The sequence below is a fragment of the Chelonoidis abingdonii genome, chromosome 2 (assembly GCF_003597395.2).
Source record: "Chelonoidis abingdonii isolate Lonesome George chromosome 2, CheloAbing_2.0, whole genome shotgun sequence".
NCBI lineage: Eukaryota > Metazoa > Chordata > Testudines > Testudinidae > Chelonoidis > Chelonoidis abingdonii.
The window spans coordinates 299,963,771-299,983,413 of NC_133770.1; the positions used below are offsets into that span (position 1 = coordinate 299,963,771).

Genomic DNA, 19,643 nt, shown 5'->3' on the forward strand with positions numbered 1-19,643 from the left:
TGTTTATTGGGGAGAACTTCTAGCAAGCATGGCTCCAGTTTCCTTCCTTAGTGTCCCCTTCCCAGCTCTGACACCACAGAGCCTTGCCTGTGTCCCTGTTCCCATTCCACCCCTTAGCAAAACATGGTCCCAATTCCCCCAGTCCCTGTTCCCATTCCTGCCCCCCCCCCCCACTTTCTGATTGACTGCAGACTATATAGTAAAACCTGAGTAAAACATGCTGCTGTTTACAGGAGCCAATCATTTTACTGAAATTTAACTAACCAATCCTAACATATTGTAACATGGTTATTTAACCAATTATATTCCACCACCTTCATTGGTTTACACCCAACAAAATTAATTATACAGCAGACAGAAACAATCTCAGAACCAGACAGAGACCATGCAAATAAACATACAAAACAATACAGAAGTGAGGATTTCACAACCACCTATACAGACATAAGGGTTTTCCAGCTGTGTCTATTGATAAGTGAGTTCTTGCCAGACAGGATGCGATCAAACTAAGTTTCCTTTTGCATCTTCTAGGCTCTTCCCTTTCTCTGGAGGTGACAGGAATATCAGGACAGGATTGTATTCCCAATAGCACCTTATTTCAGTGTGACTAGTTTGGAATGTGAGGATGTGACCACACACTTCCCAGCTTATGGCTGCCTAACTACATCTCAGCTGAAGGCCTTAGCCTGTCACAGTAAGAGAAGGCCATTTCACAGACAGTGATCTTTGATTCTTTCCTTTATACCTCTATAACTAGCTACGTGATAAGAATATACCTAAATTCTTAAAAGTGTAGGCCTTTGCAGACAGACCTGAATATCTATATCCTAACAAGCCCCCTCACCTGAGACACTTCAAAGCAGACCAGTCCAAGCCCCATAGGGAATGTCCCACACTCACCCCTTCAGGGCTGGACTAGATGGGACTGAACATCTGAAACAGGACTTTGATTTCTGTGGTGCTCTAAGCCAGACCAAACCGCTCCATTTAACACACCAGGGGTCATCAGCAGCCATGCTAGTATAGGCCTATATCCCCTGCTAGCCAGGGTATCCAACCTCTGCAACCCTCTAGCACATGTGGCTCCACCTCGTTCTGTTCAGTAGGAGGTAATTCAGCCCTCCGAGACAGGAGTGCTGGTTTCTGCTTTATTCCCAGAGAGCAGCTGGCTGTAGCTTTTCTGTTCCTCTGGCCTGCAGGGGCTCTCTGAGCAATATGGAAGAGCCTGTTGGCCTGGGCAGGTGGGCTGGTTCTACATGAGTCCTCGGGAGCCCATTAGCTTCTTGAGATGGGTTGGCGTGTCTGAAGGATTGTAGAACTGTTGGTGCTTTAGTTAGAGCCCTCTGCAGGGAATCCAGCCATGGCAAGGCCTGGAAAGCATTTCTCAGGCTGAGAGAGAGCGTACAGGGCAGAGAGAGCGTGTGTGACCGGGAGAGGCAGAAGGCGAGAGGGAGAACATGCTGCGGGCTCAGGGACCTGCAGGGGGATTGGCCTTTGATCCTGCGAAGGTTAGAATGTGAGTGTCCTTTGCATGTAACCAGCACCAGCTCCTGTTGTGATGTAATTGGGGAGGAGATGCCACCATGATGGAGCCTGGTGTACACCTAACTCACGGGGCTGTCATGGATACTTCCCCTTCCCGGGATCATGCATCCCATCAGGCAGGCTGCTCCCACGGCTCAAGGAATCCTGCCCCGATAAGAAGTGTTAACCTCACCCCTGGTTTTGAACAGAAGGGGAGAAATTTCTGCCCCTCTGGTGAACACATTTCAGCCTCTCTCTGGGTGCAGCTAACCCCTCCATTCCTGAAAGAGCTTTGCTCCCTGGCTAACAGTTGTCTGATGAGCAAATATTTTGCCTTTGAGATGAGCCAGCCCAGATGGCAGGTATCTCCACACCGTTCCCACAGAGAATACCCCCGTTCCACCCCTCTAGGAAAGTTACGCTCTTTCTCAGTGTCTCACAGCACACCCCAGTCACTCAGCCCAGGAGCTGAGCCGCAGTGAGAGCCACATTTACTCTGCATCAGCAGTGAGACTCAGGTGATCCCGCTAGCGGTTCAGCTTCATTGGAAAGGGAGAGAGAGCCAAGGAGAGAGAAGCAGGGAGACCTTGTCTGCTTACTGCCAGTGAGGTACTGGTGGGACTGGTCCCCTTATCTAATGGGGTCAGCCAGGAGCCAGGCAGCAGCAGGGTGCTGGTTTTTGTCTCTGCTGGGCCTAGCAACGCAGCAGCTCAGGGAAATGGCCAGGCAGCCGGAGGGTGTTGTTTGGTGTCTAGCACCTGATGCCTCCTTGCAGAATGAAAATCTAGCCTTGCTGTGGTGCAGAAGCTGGGAGATCCAGCGCCCTAGTCGTGTGGGCAGGTCTGTCCTGGCTGCTGCTGCACACCCTCCCCCAGACACCTCCCTTCCCCCCAGCCATGGGACTGCCCAGAGTTCTGGTCAGTGGAGTGAGAGGCTTGGGGACGAGTGTTAACGGGGATCCTGACAGAGTCTGCAGCATCCCAGAGAAGCTAACACTGCAATAGATACCACAGGCCATCCCACTGGCCAGCTTGGGAGAAACGGGTCAGCCCTGACTCTTGGCATAATGGTCCATGATTATGAATGCTCTTCAGTTCAGGTCGTTACAGTACCCGTCTGAGCAGCTCCATGACACAGCTCCAGATCCCCCAGTGGTGAGCGCAGGATAGACAGACAGCTCAAAGCCTGAAGGGTCTATTAGATCATCGAAGCTGAGCTTCAGTATAAAAGAGGCCAGAGAATTTCAGCCCAGTAACCCTCCTGCATTGAGCCCAGTAACTTGTGTTTGCCTAAAGCACGTCTGTATAGATACTGTGGCCAGAGGGACAGGTAGCTGTATGGATGGAGAGATCTTAGAAGGGGTAGGCCCTGGAACACACCCTCCTGCTCTTCTTCCCTGAGCTGTCTGTCTCCTTGGGACATGTTCTCTTTGGGCAAGGTCATTGCCCCCATTCATTCGCTCACATTTGCTCTCACACACAAGGTGTCAATGCAAGAAGCAGCTACAGCTGCTGCCGCTGAGCAGTTTCCTGGGCGAGTAGCAATCCTTCCGCCAGCTGGGGGTTGTTCCCTCCTCCCTGTGGAAATAGTGTGGTAAATAAGGCCCTACTTCATTTGCAATATTGTGGAAATTGCAGATCCTGCCATATGAGGCTTCCACTGCAGTTTTGATTTTCATTAGCTTACTTTGCACAGGCCGGTTTTGCACACATTGAGGTTTGCAGCACAAACTTCCCCCCATCAGTATAGTGTGAGGCACTGACAGCTGCACAGGGAACACAGCTGTGTGCCCAGGGAGGGGCTCAATTTCACAGCAGGGAACCTACCAGCAGGGGAATTGACATTCTTGTCAGTTTCATGGCTAGTATTATTTCACATTTCCTCTCTGGCTGTGCTGGCAGCCCAGCGCTGGGCAAGGAAATTCAAACTAATTGGCTACAGTGGCTCAGTGTGGTGGGGTCAGATGCACAGTGGATCGATGTGGTGAAGCACAGCTGGAGGCTGGGACACCCTCCCCCAGGGAGATCGTGCCCCACAGGCTGAGAGCAGCAGGCCCCATGTGTTTGGACCTGCCATGCCCTCTGGGTAGGTCCCTGCTGCATGTTAGCAGGGTTGGGTGTCGTGTCCTTGATGAGGTCTAGACACATTTCACACCCAAGTGCTGGTTCCTCGGGGGTTTATCTAGCTGTTTACAATGATTTTTCTCTCTGAAGCAGCCTTCTCCTGCCGCACAGGGGGCTGCATGTCATTGTTGGGTGTAGTGACCTATACAGCCACTTGGATCTGCTGAATGGAAGGGGAAGGGGGCCCAGTGACTCATTTGAAGACAATTGTGCACTTTAGGGCAGGGCAGCTGCATCATCTGAGGCTGAACAGGGGATGCGTGGTGCTTTGTACAGTGGGGCAGGTGAGCGGACAGCAATGGGGTTACTAGAGGTTTGGAAGATTCTTTAGCATTTCCCATTTGGGTAGCCGAAATGGCTTCCATCCAATCAGCAGCCAAAGCTCCCAACCCCAAGCACAGACCTATCAGGCACATCAGCACCACTTGAGAATCCATTAGATCAGGGGTCCCCAACGCGGTGCCCACGGGCGCCATGATGCCCACCAGGGCATCTAAGCGTGCCTGCACACTGGCCGGCGGATGAGCATCCGCCGAAATGCCACCAAAATTTAGCGGTATTTCGGCGGCAATGCCTTGAGATGACGCTGCTTGTTGGCGGCATTTCGGCGATGCTCATCCACCACCGCAGTCCTCTGTGGCTCGTCATCTGGCGCCCGCCAGACGAAAAAGTTTGGGGACCACTGCATTAGATGTTTCCAATTCAAACTCTGAGCCAGCCTGACTCGACTTAGCTTGCCAGAGTTGACAGGCTCACAGCACAAACTGGTGACTACAGGCACTCTTAGTAGCCAGACCGCCATTAACAAGCAGCCTCCCTGACCACTGGGAGGTCCATGGGAGAGAGGGGAGAGGGCTCGATTCCAGCTTGTCAAATGCTCGCTGGCTGTAGCCAAGTCCCCCAGGTTTGCAGGCACAGCCAGCCTGGGTGCTCACGCCGGCATTCACACCTACATTGGGCTGCTGGCTAAGCCCCGGCTTTGCTGTAATTACAGGAACATCCGCTCATTCCCTTTATTCTACATCCTGAGTCCACTCCCAGCGTTTCCTGTCAGTTGCGCTATCAATCCACTGTCAGCAGCCAGGAATTGTCCACGAGGCTCCAAGCCGCAGTCCAGTTGCACTCGTCCCACATCCTGCTAGGTGGGACACCCTGACCTCTCCTGCATCCTGATAACCTGCCCGCACTGTGTAGCTGTGGCCAGGAAAGGCCAGCCCTGAGCTCTGAGGCAATGGCAAATCTCTGTCCCCAGAGGCACATTTCCATCTCCACGGCGGCTAATGACACCGGATGTTGGGGAGTTTTTAATGTAGCCAACTGACATCTCTGATAGCATTTTTATTGGTTCCTGAATTGTTTGTGAAGCTGTGGTAGGTGAGGGGAATGGACGTTGCTGAGGTCTGTCCATATGCCAGAGCTGTAGAATGAGCCAGGTACATTATTAATAATAATTAATAATCATTGATTAATTCCTATGGAATCTTCCACCTCAGGATCTCAAAGCACTTTATCTACTGCCGCCTCACATCCCTCTTGTGGGGGTACAATACGGGTCACATGGCAATCATTTCAATCAGCTCTGGAATGCAGCCAACTCTGAGGTGGAGCACAACAGCCGATTTACAGCTCCCAGCAAGGCTGCATAACACTTCAGGACAAGAAGTGAAGAATATGGTGTCTCAGTGAAAACGCAGAGGCGGATCTAGGGAGGCATGTTACAATCACCCGCATTAAGAACATAAGAACAGATGTACTGGGTCAGACCAAAGGTCCATCCAGCCCAGTATCCTGTCTTCCGAAAGTGGCTAACGCCAGGTGTCCCAGAGGGAGTGAACCTAATAGGCAATGATCAAGTCATCTCTCTCCTGCCATCCATCTCCACCCTGACAGACAGAGGCTAGGAACACCATTCCTTACCCATCCTGGCAAATAATCATTAATGGACTTAACCTCCATGAATTTATCCAGACATTAGAATTTGTCTGAAACACCAGGGTCGTGTAAGAATTGCTACCAGGTCTGTACTGAACAAAAGACACCAGGGTCATGGTTTCACCTCTTGTCAGAAAGAGGCACCTCCAGTTAGTCTGTGGGTCTAACCCAGATGGTATTTGTTTTGATTGCAGTGGGCCCCTGCAGTGGGCATGGGGCTGCCCAAACCCAGTGGAAGAGAGGGTCCCTCGAAGCAGAGTGTCTGTTGGATAGGTGCAAGAGGTGCCTAAGCTTTGAGCCTGCTGTCCACCCAGAGTCAGGCCTCCCCCTGGGGGACAGAGCAACTGTTACACTGGGGGGGCTTCTGCCTCCGTGCAGGGCTCTCACAGTCAGGGATTGTTTTGAGGACAGAACCTCGAGGGGCAGCAAGAGCACCTCTGCAGGGATTAGGGCTTGTCCCACACACATAAGTCTCCTGCTCAGAAGCAGGCAGCTGCATGATGTTAGCCCCTCCTCAGGGCTGGCTGATTGCACAACACTGGCTTCAGTAGGACAGACACAAGGTGGGCCAGCCCCAGATGGAATCGTGAGCAGTGCACGGAGTCTGCTTACAGCTCTTTGTTTATGGATCATTCACCCACCACTGAAATGCAGCCACTTCTGGGCTGGGCGTGGCAGCACATTCCCTTCCAGCAAAGGCTACACGTGGTGTGTAGGAGAGAAGTGAAGAACCCCGTATGCAGCTGACACTGCCAGGGGAGACTTTTCCCACAAACCAGGATGAATGACTCTAGTGAACAGTGCTCTGGGATGCCAAATGAGCACCAGGGGACAGCACCTAGGTAGGGTAACTGCCTCATCTGAAAAAAGACCCACACACACCCCAGTAGCACAGCGCCCCCTAGCATCACACTGAGGTATCAATGCATTACTGACTCAGGGAAGAGATCACCCCATACTAAATCACCCACACCTCTCTTTGTACCACAGCACCCGCTAGTGTTGTGCTGGGGCAGTGGGGCCTGGACTGACTAAGAGGGGAGGGTGACCCTTGAGTCATAAATCTAGCTTCCTGCAATGCCTGGGCTTTCTCTAGGTGGGGTAAGGGGAGTTGTCTGGGAATCCTTTGTTTCCTTGGTTTTTATTTAAGTCCCTTGGGGGCAGCCTTCCCACACTGCCTGTAGCTACTTCTCTTGACTCCCAGCTGCACAGAGGGTCCTGGAGAAAGTAGCTCTGTGTATTTGCTCCTTCGGCACAGAAGTTGCTGCACTGGCTCACCATGTTATAGTTACAAAAGCCTTTTGAGAGTTCCCAAGAGATTTATGTTTAAAAGGCGTGATGTCTACTAAAGAGCAAATCCTGTCGTTGCCTTAGTTCGTTTGTATGACAGTGAATACTGCGTTTCCGGACTCACTAAAGACCATTTTCACATGGAATGTGAACCCTGCCATCCTGGCCAAATTCAGTCTGCTTCCTACATCCTCCCTGCCATTTGGGTGCAGGATTCTCTTTCACTTCCTGCCCTGAAATGCTGGATGGCATTGATTCATATTCTTAAACAGCTGTCACGTTCCACCCCAGAGCTGGCTGCATTTCAGTGGTGGGGGAAGTGCTTTGAGATTCCCTCTCGGCTGCCATCATCCTGGCGTTTGATGCTTTGAGGTTAGACTTGCAATGCAATGTTCTAAACTGGGCACTGCACCAGCTTGTGTGTGAAGTGGTGCATTTTGCAGCAAGCAAGGGACGCATTGTTCTGGGTTCTATCGGTTTGGATCATTAAGGCCGTAGCTGTCTGGGGAGCTGCCTCCCTGAGCAATCAGACCTGCTATTCTCAGTGCCACATAAACAAACAATCACATCACTCTCGTCCGTGTCCCTGCTAGCCAGTAAATGGGTTCCGGCGACGCCAATCAGTAGTGACTGATGGCTGCTCATTTACCAGTGTAGTGCAGCCAGTGGGAAGGACACCTTGATCCCGATTGTAGCTCTCCCGTTGTTTAATGGGAACACCCCAGATGGCACCCGGCAGCCCCAGACAGGGCCATCTTTGTTTGCAGAGCTGTGTGCTGCTGCCACAGATAATGACCCGCTCATGTTTCCTGTCACAGCCCTGTCATGCCCAGGCTGTGCACTGAATCTGACAAATCATTTCAGCCAACACCTAGGGGCCATCTGCAGCGCGCAGAGCTGAGAAAGAGCAGCATACCTACATCAGCAGGCTGCTTAGCCATCAGGTAGCCCATCCACGCACACAGAACCAACACTGGTGCTGTGTGTTCACTGCGACAAGGTCAGGTGGGGATGGAGAGGGAGAACTCATCCTGGGAGATGCCCTGTGGTGGGCAAGCTTCAGGGCAGTGTTTCTTCCTGATTTCTCTGCAAAGAATTACCCCAGTCTGGTGTCATGGGAGCCTGGGTACAAGGCTCTGGCCCTGACACCCCCAGTAAGCTCCCAGTGCAGCCCTCACTTGGCAGAGTTTGCCCATGGCTGCAGTTTTGTGTAGCACCCGTCCTGTCAGGTACTGGGCATGGCACCACTACCAGCATCCCACAGCAGCAGGCAGCCCAGAGTGGGTCAGAAGCTGCGGCTGAATCTATAGGTTACTGGGTATTAATGTAAAGATCCAATGAAGAATGACACTGAACAACTCCTCTCTTGCCAGGCAGGGTCCTGGAGTGAGTTTACCCTTGAGATGAACTGGTCTGATACTCCCAGTCCAGCATTTTCATTGATACATTGCACCTTCCTTTCCAGGAATGAACCCCCCTGCTGGGAGCTGGTCAGTATCATTTGACAAAAGGGGAAACTGAGGCAACAACCAGCCAGGACCTGATCCTGCAGGCTCTTTGCAGGGGGAGCATTTTTCCCCTCCAGTGGGAATTCAGCCCATGGCGAAGGCAGCATTGGGCTCTAAGTAACCTGCTCACGCTGTGGCAGATCCCGGGCAAGAACTCATGTCTCCTGGCTCCTAGTTGTGCCTTAAGCACAAGATGATTCTTCCTCCTTTAGTTCCCTGGAGCCTGACTACTGGCTGCGAAGGATTCACCTGGATGGACTCTCAGCAAACAATGTCTCTCTCGTGCCAGGTTTGCAGAGTTCCCACTTACCGTGCCAATTCCCTTTGGAGCAGCCTCTCAGGGAGGAGAGTGTAGGTTGGGAGCAGACAGCAGAAGGCTTTTGTGACACTGTTTTTCCGACCAGCCTTCTCCCCCAGTAGAGTTAGCCAGTAACTCCTAAATCTGTTTGCAGGACCAGTGTCTGACTGTGTCCATAAAACCCCACAGCTTGTCTCTCAGAGGGGAAAGAGTGCTTAGAAAGAAGAACATTATTAATGGCTTAACCAGGAGATCATCAATGATCTAAAACTCAAAAAAGAGCCCTACAAAAATGGAAACTCAGTCAAATTACAAAGGATGAATATAAACAAATAACACAGGCATGTATGGACAACATTAGAAAGGCCAAGACACAAAACGAGATCAAACTAGCTAGGGACATAAAGGGTAACGAGAAAATATTCTACAGATACATTAGAAGCAAGAGGAAGACCAAGGACGGAATAGGCCTGTTACTCAATGAGGGGGAAAGACAATAACAGAAAATGTGGAAATGGCAGAGGTGCTTAATGACGTCTTTGTTTTGGTTTCACCAAGAAGGTTGGTGGCGACTGGACGTCTAACGTAGGGAATACCAGTGAAAATGGGGTAGGATCAGAGTCTAAAATAGGGAAAGAACAAGTCAAAAATGACTTAGACAAGTTAGATGTCTTCAACTCACCAGGGCCTGATGAAATGCAGCCTAGAATATTCAAGGAGCTCACTGAGGAGGTATCTGAGCCATTACCTGTTATCTTTGAAAAGTCATGGAAGATGAGAGACATTCCAGAGGACTGGAAGTGCCCATCTATAGAAAGGGAAATAAGGACAACCCCGGGGAATTACAGACCACTCAGTTTAACTTCTGTACCCGGAAAGATAATGGAGCAAATAATTAAGAAATGCTTTTGCAAATACCTAGAAGATAATAAGGTGATAAGTAACAGTCACCATGGATTTGTCAAGAACAAATCCTGTCAAACCAACTTGGTAGCTTTCTGTGACAGGGTAACAAGCCTTGTGGATGGGGGGAAGCGGTAGACGTGGTGTGTATGACCTTCTCATTAACAAACTAGGGAAATACAACCTAGATGGAGCTACTATAAGGTGGGTGCGTAACTGGTTGGAAAATCATTCCTGGAGATTAGTTATCAGTGGTTCACAGTCATGCTGGAAGGGCCTAATGAGTGGGGTCCCGCAGGGATCAGTTCTGGATCCGGTTCTTTTCAGTATCTTTAGCAATGATTTAGATAATGGCATAGAGAGGACACTTATAAAGTTTGCGGACGATACCAAGCTGAGAGGGGTTGCAAGTGCTTTGGAGGACAGGATAAAAATTCAAATTGATCAGGATAAACTGGAGAAATGGTCTGAAGTAAACAGGATGAAATTCAATAAGGACAAATGCAAAGTGCTCCACTTAGGAAGGAACAATCAGTTGCACACATAGAAAATTGGCAATGACTGCCTAGGAAGGAGCACTGCAGAAAGGGATCTGGGGGTCATAGTGGATCACAAGCTAAATATGAGTCAACAGTGTAACGCTGTTGCAGAAAAAGCAAACCTCATTCTGGGCTGTATGAGCAGGAGTGTTGTAAGCAGGACACGAGAAGTCATTCTTCCGCTCTACTCTGCACTGGTTAGGCCTCAACTGGAGTATTGTGTCCAGTTCTGGGCGCCACATTTCAGGAAAGATGTGGAGAAATTGGAGAGAGTCCAGAGAAAAGCAACAGAAATGATTAAAGGTCTAGAAAACATGAGCTGTGAGGGAAGAGTGAAAAAACTGGGTTTGTTTAGTCTGGAGAAGAGACACAGAGGGGACATGAGAACAGTTTTCAAATACATAAAAGGTTGTTACAAGGAGGAGGGAGAAAAATTGTTCTTATCCCCTAGGATAGGACAAGAAGCAATGGGCTTAAATTGCAGCAGGGGCAATTTAGGTTGGACATTAGGCAAATCTTCCTGTCAGGGTGGTGAAGCACTGGAATAAATTGCCCAGGGAGGTTGTGGAATCTCCGTCATTGGGGATTTTTAAGAGCAGGTTGGACAAACACCTGTCAGAGATGGTCTAGATCAAGGGTGGACAAACTTTTTAGCCTGAGGGCCACATCGGGTTTCCAAAATTGAACAGAGGGGGGGTTAGGGGAGGCCGTGTCTCCCCAAACAGCCAGGCATGGCCTGGCCCCCACCCCCTATCCAACCCCTGCAGCTTCTCACCCCCTGACAGCCCCCCCAGGACTCCTACCCCATCCATCACCGCCTGCTCCCTGTCCCCTGACTGCCCCCTGCCACCCCATCCAACCCCCACTCTCCTTCCTGACTGCACCCCTGGGACCCCTGCCCCCATTCAACCACCCCCATTCCCCAACCTCTGACTGCCCTGACCCCTATCCAAGCCTCCACACCTTGACCATTACCCTTCACTCCCCTGCCTTCTATCCAGCCCCCCTGCTCGCTGCCCCCTTACCGCGCTGCCTGGAGCACCAGTGGCTGGCATCGCTACAGCCGTGCCGCCCAGAGCACCGAGTCAGGCTGCAGCTCTGCAGCTGCACTGCCCGGCCGCCCAGAGCATTGCACCGACGCTGCAGCGAGCTGAGGCTGTGGGGGAGGGAGGACAGTGGGGGAGGGGCTGGGGGCGAGCCTCCCAGGCCAGGAGCTCAGGGGCCAGGCAGGAGGGTCCCGCGGGCTGGATGTGGCCCACGGATCATAGTTTGCCCACCTCTGGTCTAGATAATACTTAGTCCTGCCTTGAGTGCAGGGGACTGGACTAGATGACCTCTCGAGGTCCCTTCCAGTCCTCTGATTGATCGGCTCCACTTCCCATGGCAGGAGAACACCATGTTAGAGACCCTGTTTGAGCCAAAGGCCTGTTCTGCCAAATACTGCTTACCAATGTGCATCCTTGGCGGTCTCCCATGCCGGCCCCCACCTGGCCATCTTTTCTCATTTGCTGTTGTGCGAGCGGGTTTGGGGTTCACGTGGACTTGGGGGCCCGCCCCGGCTGATCCTTGTTGTGCGATGACGTAGCCCAGTGCAGGACTCTAAACCAAACCAAAATTGCAGCAGTGGAAGCAGGCTCCCTTCAGCCTCCTGCCAGTCACGTCCTGCCTCGCCTTTGTGTTCACGCCAGGGACGAGTAGCGGCCGGCCCTCTGCACATTGGGGCGAGCTACCTGGGGCTCGCTAACTAGCTGCCACAGGCTCCTTGGCTGAAATCCACTGGATAGAGCCAGTGCCCTCAGATGGCCGTAGCTCCAAGAACCTTTGTACATTAATAAGCTGTCGTCCTCCTGGGGACCAGATAGTCCCTCCCCCGCCTCACCCTGTAATCATGGGCCATAGAAATGCCACATCCTCTCCCCCCACCTCACCTGTACTCAGGGGCCCATAGGGAACAAATGGGTCAGATTTCAAGGCTGTATGTAGAAAGCTGAATGGTTGAAATCTGAGGCAGGTTGGTGACTGTGATGGGAAGGTTGGTCGGAGGTCAGCGTGGCATGGGAGTGCCTGCCATGTGTCAAGATGCTGGCTCCATGGGGACATGGAAATGACGGCACTGCCATGCCGGGACAGACCTCCACCTGGGATTATGTGGGGGAGAAGCAGAGAGTGAAACTGCCTAGACTGCTGTCATTGCCCCAGGGGAGTGAGATACAGGGGCGCAGCCGGCACTCCAGACTCTCTAAGAACCCCAGATACATCAAAGCTTGCCCAAGTCAGATTTGCCGGATCAGGGCTTCCAGTGCCTTGTGCACTCCCTCATGCACACTGCCCCACACTCCCATGTACCCTGCCCCACTCCACCCAGCACCCTGCCCCGTCGCTGCACACTCAGCTCTGCATCTCTCTTTTTTAACCTAACACGAGTGTGACGTTGCACTCCATAGTGTTTTATGGAAATAAGCTTATGAGTGTAAATATGATGTAACTAGAATATGCTTCATGCCAAAAGTCTCTTGTAAGGTATCATTACAAAGGTTATAACCTGCAGAATATATTCCTCTTATTTGTATGCATGTTTCATTCTTGTATCTGAAGCTAGAAATATGAAGTATAACTCTGAGGTCCTATTGTAATTTTGCAAAGTGTGGCCATTAATGGTGGTTTAGAATCTTGATGGCTCCCATTGACTAGGACAATTGGTTGTAGATGGCTCTGTTTACTTGTAAGCCTTCCTGCATACGTGTGCCAGCCCATGGGTAATGAAGTCATACAGTGACATGTGACCATGTCATATGATACTTGAATCCATCTTAACCTGATGGAGGGATGGGGACCCAGAGAAGCAAAAGATTCCCGCCTTGTGCCAAAGATATAAAAGGGGGTGGAACAGAACAAAGGGGGCTTCCAGTCATGAGAAAACCCCTAGTTTCCACCTACAATGTCTGCTGGAACTGACAAGGACTGTACCAGGGAAAGGATTGGGCCGAGACTTGGAAGGAGTCTGGTCTGTGAAAGAAGTTTATTCGAACACCTCTGAGGGGGAGATTTACCTGTACTCAGTTTCTTAATGTATTAGGCTTAGACGTGCGTGTTTTGTTTTATTTTGCTTGGTGACTTACTTTGTTCTGTCTGTTATTACTTGGGAACCACTTAAATCCCACTTTTTATACTTAATAAAATCACTGTTTATTAATAAACCCAGAGTAAATGACTAATACCCGGGGGAGCAAACAGCTGTGTGTATCTCTCTATCAGGGTTATAGAGGGCGAGCCATTTATGAGTTTACTCTGTATTAGCTTTATACAGAGTAAAATGGATTTATTTGGGGTTTGGATCCCATTGGGAACTGGGTGTCTGGGTGCTGGCGATAGGGGACCTGCTGAGTGGTTTTCTGTTAAAGTCTGCAGCTTTGGGGGCGTGGTTCAGACTTCGGGGCTGTGTTGCAGGAGGCTAGTGTGTCTGGCTCAACAAGGCAGGGTTCTGGAGTCCCAAGCTGGCAGGGAAAATGGGCTCAGAGGTGATCCCAGCACATTAGGTGACAGTCCCAAGGGGATCTCTGTGACTGAGCCCATCAACTCTGCAGCTTTCTTTTTTAACTTAACATGAGCTCTGCTACTTGTCTCCTCTCCGCAGCATCATTGCTGAAGCTCTGGTACCGGGAGCTCGAGGAGCCACTGATTCCCCATGAGTTCTACGAACAGTGCATCACCCACTACGAGAACCCAGAGGCAGCCATCGCAGTCATCCACTCCCTGCCCAGGATCAACAAAATGGTGCTCTGCTACCTCATCCGCTTCCTACAGGTAGGGCAGGGGGACGGGCTCCAGCCTGAGGGTCACCGGCAGGTGTGTTGATCCACTCCTCTGCCTTGTCACTCAACTCACTCCCAGCTTCGCTGCATGTATGGACGCTGTTGCACTGACACTTGTGTTATGGGGATTTGGTACTGTGCCACTCCGCCACTGTAAAGCAGACAGATAAGTGCCCTGACATTGTTACTAGGGCGCTCAAGCAATTAAAAACATTAATCACGATGAATTGTGCGATTAACAAAATTAATTGCAATTAATCATGCAATTAATTGCGCTGTTAAACAATAATAGAATGCTATTTATATAAATATTTTCAGATATTTTCCATATTTTGAAACATATTGATTTCAGTTACAACACAGAATACTAAGCGTACAGTGCTCACTTCATATTTATTTTTTATTGTAAGTATTTGCACTATAAAAATAAAAGAAATAGTATTTTTCAGTTCACCTAATATAAGTGCTGTAGTGCAACCTCTTTATTGTGAAATTGAACTTACAAACGTAGAATTATGTACCAAAAATATCTACATTCAAAAATAAAACAATGTGAAACTGTAAAGTCTACAAGTCCACTCAGTCCTACTTCTTGTTCAGCCTATCACTCAGACAAACAAGTTTGTTTACATTTGCAGGAGATAATGCTGCCTGCTTCTTATTTACAATGTCACTTGAAAGTGAGAACAGGAATTCTCATGGCACTGTGGTAGCCGGCGTTGCAAGATACTTACATACCAGATGTGCTAAAGATTCATATGTCCCTTCATGCTTCAACCACCATTCTGGGGACATGTGTCCATGCTGATGACGGGTTCTGCTCGATAACAATCCAAAGCAGTGCGGACCGACACATGTTCATTTTCATCATCTGAGTCAGATTCCACAACAGAAGGTTGATTTTCTTTTTTGGTGGTTCGAGTTCCGTAGTTTCCGCATTGGAGGGTTGCTCTTTTCAGACTTCTGAAGCTCCACACTCCATTCCAAGCAGATTTTGGAAGGCACTTTCGATTCTTAAATCTTGGATCGAGTGCTGTAGCTATCTTTAGAAATCTCAGATTGGTACTGTCTTTGCATTTTGTCAAATCTGCAGTGAAAGTGTTTCTTAAAATGAACAACATTTGCTGAGTCATCATCCAGACTGCTACAGCATGAAATATATGGCAGAATGTGGTAAAACAGAGTAGGGGACATACAATTCTCTCCCAAGGAGTTCAGTCACTAATTTATTTAACACATTTCTAATGAGTTGTCATAAGTAGATAGGTAAGGGTTAATTTTCTTTTACCTGTAAAGGGTGAACAAAGGGAACCAAACACCTGACCAGAGGACCAATCAGAAAACTGGATTTTTTAAAGTCTGGAGGGAACTGGAAACTCGGGGTCTTTTGTTTCTCCCGGCTGTGGAGTGAAACAGCTTTTCTTCTAACTCCAATCTTCTTCTACTTTCGCTACCAAAGTGTGAGTACAAGGTAGCAAGGCAATAGGCTGTTATATGCTTGTTTTGTATTTACATGTGTGTGTTTTGCTGGACTGGTTTAAATTGGCTATCTTTTAAATCAGACTGTTTATTCCTATTTTCTTATAAGCCATATCCCTGTATTGATCTCTTAATGCAGTGTTAGTGTATCTGTATTTTCTTTCTTTTTTTTATATAAAGTTTTCTTTTAAGACTTGGTTGAGTTCTCTCTGGGTAGATTAAGGTACAAGGGAGGAGATTCTCTTTGTGTTAAATCTACGAGGGGGGGGGGCTCGCAGCACCAGCGAGTGGTGGGAGGGAAAGAGGTAGCATATTCTCTGTTCCCTTGTGTTTGAGGCGTGCCTCAGTGGGGAAGAAAGGAGACAGGTTTTCTTGGTATTGTGATGTAAAAAGACTACATCAGGCACTCTCAGTTAGCCCAGAAGCAACGTCTGAGGGGGAGAAGAAGGGGGAAGGACGTATTTCCCTTGCCGGTAAGACTCAGACTTCTGGGTCTTGGGGTCTCTCCAGGGGAAGTTGGGGCAGACCAGAGAGGGGGTCCCCCAGGAAAGGTTTGGGGAACCCGAGAGGGGCCGAAACCCCTGGAAAAACTTCGGATGGTGGCAGCGAGATAAGATCCAAGCTGGTAAAAGCTTGGGGTGGGGGGTTCATCATAAGCACCCAGATTTTGGACGCTAAGGTCCAGATTTGAGACAGACGTTTACCACATGAGTGTCATCAGCATGGAAGCATATCCTCTGGAATGGTGGCCAAAGCATAAAGAGGCATACGAATGTTTAGCATATCTGGCATGTAAATACCTTGCAATGCCAGCTACAAAAGTGCCATGTGAATGTCTGTTCTCACTTTCAGGTGACTTTGTAAATAAGAAGCTGCCAGTGTTATCTCCTATAAATGAAAACAAACTTGTTTCTCTTAGTGTTTGGCTGAACAAGAAGTAGGACTGAGTGGACTTGGAGGCTCTAAAGTTTTACATTGTTTTGTTTTTGAGTGCAGTTATGTCACAAAAAAACCCTACATTTGTAAGTTGCATTTTCACGATAAAGAGATTGTGCTACAGTACTTGTATGAGGTGAACTGAAAAATACTATTTCTTTTGTTTATAATTTTTACATTGCAAATATTTGTAATACAAATATTATAAAGTGAGCACTGTACACTTTGTATTCTGTGTTATAATTGCAATCAATATATTTGAAAATGTAGAAAAACACCCAAAATATTTAATAAATTTCAGTTGGTATTTTATTGTTTAACTGTGGGATTAAAACTGTGATTAATTGCGATTAATTTTTTTAATCATGATTAATTTTTTAAAGTTAATCGCGTGAGTTAGCTGCTATTAATCGACAGCCCTAATTGTTACCCTTCCATGCTACCCCATGTGTACATCACATGGCAGCAGTGACGCGCATTTCCTGTCCTTCCTGGCCCTGCACTGCACACAAAGCTACACACAGAGCCACAGCTAATAATAATAGTCACAGCTCAGGGCAACTGCACCTGCATTCCCCATCCATGGCCCACCAAGGGCATCCACTGTGAACTCCAGGCTCCCAGCTATCACCTCTCTTGGTGAAAGACCCGCATCTCACTCCCTCCTGACTGGGGTTTTAAGGCTGCGCAACTCCCTGGGTTACATTGCAATGTCCCCAGCAAACCAGACCAGCTGAACAGTCCAGAGCCTGCGCCTTGCTTTCTTTCCGAAGGCTGTGATCAGTGTGTTGCCTGCAGTTATAAGGTGTTGCCCACAGCTGAGTTATCCCACAACTCCTTCTAAGCAAGTATGTTTATTCTTAAGATAAAAGCATTACAGAGAAAGTGTTTTAAAACAATCAAAGAACCTACACGCCAGAGATCACCCATTGGGGCCCTATCAACATGCATCCTCCCCTCGGACACAGCATTGCAGGGGGCTCTGCATCACGCCCCCTCTGGAGGTCACTTTCTCAGCCATAATGACCAGCCCCAGCCAGTCTCTTCTCTGGACTCTCTCACTGGGTCTCCTGCGGCTCCACCCTCCGGCCAAGTGACAACACTTCAGTCCCCTTCCAGAGTTCAGCTCTAAGCCAAAGGTCCTTCACCACCACCACCCCAGGCTTTTCCCTGCTGGCCTTCTACCCCTCATAGGCATCTGTCTCATTCCCTGGCCCTTGCAGGGCCTAGCTAAGGCTTTCTCCGCTATAGGGCCCCACCACAGGAGCTGACCCTGCTCCTGTAGCTCTGCTGTCTGACCACAGCCAATCCCAATGAATGGACCTGCCTTCACGCCCTTCCCAGGGAGCGGGAGCTTTCCAGAGTTCCTCTTTCCTGGGTCTTTTCCCCTCGGCCACCCTGCTCAGCTGCTTATACAACCCAGGCCCACCTCCTCTGGCCAGGTCATTGGTTAATCACCTCCCAGGTGCGGAGCATAACTAAGTAGGTTCTTTCCCTTGCTTTACAGGTGATGGGGTTAAGCCCGTCACAGGCCTGGTGGGACGAGGCCTTCCAGCCCTTCCCCATGGATGGGATCCCCTTTGGACAGAAGGTCCTGCCCTGAGTCAGTTTTCTTTGTCTGTTGATGTCTGGAGAACCCAGTCTGAACCAGTCTAGGGAGCCTCTCCAGGTGGGGTGGAGCTCTCGAGGGATCACAGTCTGGCTGGCTTGCTTTGATCACCTTCCAGTGGTTTTAGTTCCTGGAGGAGCTGTGATCCCCCTCCTCCACGGAGCAGAACACAGACAGACGTAAACTATTCATTTAAAACAATGGACCGCGAAGGAGAATGTCGCCTTGCCAGTCACAACCAACAGTTAATATCTCGCTTCTCTCTAGTGCTAGCGACCCCTTGATGGATCTTACCGGGTAACTGTCTCTCTTTGTGGATGTGCAGTCTCTGGCACCACAGGAGCTTCAGCCTCAGTCTGGGGGTCTGGGCTGCCCCAGCACAGTGTGGTTGCTGAACTCAGTCAGAGTTTGGGCAGCCCCTGGCAAAATGGTGCCCTGATCTCAGGCAGGGGCTGTGCAGCACCTGGCACTTGGGGCCCTGATCTCAGCCATGGCCCCTAGGGGCTGCTGTGACACACAGATAGTAACCGGTGGCATTCAGGAACAGAGATCCAAAACGGGGCCAGCAGAGGGGTGGGCAGCAGACCAGGTCTGTAAGGCTGGCAGACACCTGGGCGGTGCTAATAGCACAGAAGGTAATTTTGAGCTGGCCCCAGAGCTATCTGAGGAGCCAGTGGTGATGCGGCATTTCCCCACACTCTGTAACCTCTCTCCCTTCCCCAGGTGTTTGTGCAGCCGGCTAACGTGGCGGTCACCAAGATGGACGTCAATAACCTGGCCATGGTGATGGCCCCCAACTGCCTGCGCTGCCAGTCCGACGACCCGCGGATCATCTTCGAGAACACCAGGAAGGAAATGTCCTTCATCCGGGTGCTGATCCAGCACCTGGACACCAGCTTCATGGAGGGGGTCCTATAGCAGCGAGCAGGGGCAGGAGCCAAAACCAATGCTGACGACAACCACAACCCACCCAACCCCCCTTGAAGCCCAGGTCAATCAGCCGACACCACAAAGGGAAGGCACTGGGCAGCCCTGGGCAGGGCCTCTCGTCCCTATCACATCATGTCCCCAGCGCCATTACAACCCAGCCTAGTCCCGCCTCTCTCGCCCTAGCATCTCTCCTCACCCTTTGCCTTCTAGTGTCAGACAGGATCTCGCCAGTGCTACTGGCCAAACGACAGCCGCCCACCCCTGAACCAGACCTCTGGAGCTGTCGCTGCCCATCCCCCCAGCCAAGCCGCCGGGGGGCAGCCTGCAGGGTTAGCCTGGCATGGCAACCACCTGCAGGTGAGGCTCGGGAGTCCTGCCCGGTGTCCTGGGCCTGCAGCCGCTGTGGAGATGTGGGATGCCAGGCCTTGCCACCTCGCTCTAACGAGTGCTGCGTCTGGCAGACAGGCGCCAGGAGAGCCACTCCCAGCACTGGCTGCAGCTGCCACGTGCTTCCTAGGGGAGGTGGGTGTTAAGATGGCAGTGTGGATGGAGGGGGAGATCAGAATAAGCCAGCAAGCATCACCAAGGCCCCCCAGTGCTCCTGCCCTGGGGCCAGCGCTGGCTGGGAGGGCAATAGGACAGTCTCCAGGCAGGCAGGGTATTTGCAGCAGTCCCACCCAGCCTGGGAGCTAGGGGATGTCTGGCGGGAACATTCATGTGGAATAGGGTATGGATCTGTCTGGTAGGAAGGGGTCTAAGT

The 19,643-nt window shown here is 50.3% G+C and overlaps 1 protein-coding gene across 2 annotated transcripts in view; it reads left to right on the top strand.

Moving 5' to 3' along the window:
• Positions 1 to 19,263, top strand: part of ARHGAP39 (Rho GTPase activating protein 39) — a 277,564-nt gene extending 258,301 nt beyond the window's left edge. For both annotated transcript variants that reach the window (XM_032790990.2, XM_032790991.2), the window contains 2 exons: positions 13,752 to 13,921; positions 18,677 to 19,263. In XM_032790990.2, coding sequence (XP_032646881.1) covers positions 13,752 to 13,921; positions 18,677 to 18,871 — 365 coding nt within the window. In that variant the 3' untranslated portion in view covers positions 18,872 to 19,263. The remainder of the gene's footprint in view (positions 1 to 13,751; positions 13,922 to 18,676) is intronic.
• The last annotated feature ends 380 nt before the right edge of the window (positions 19,264 to 19,643 follow it).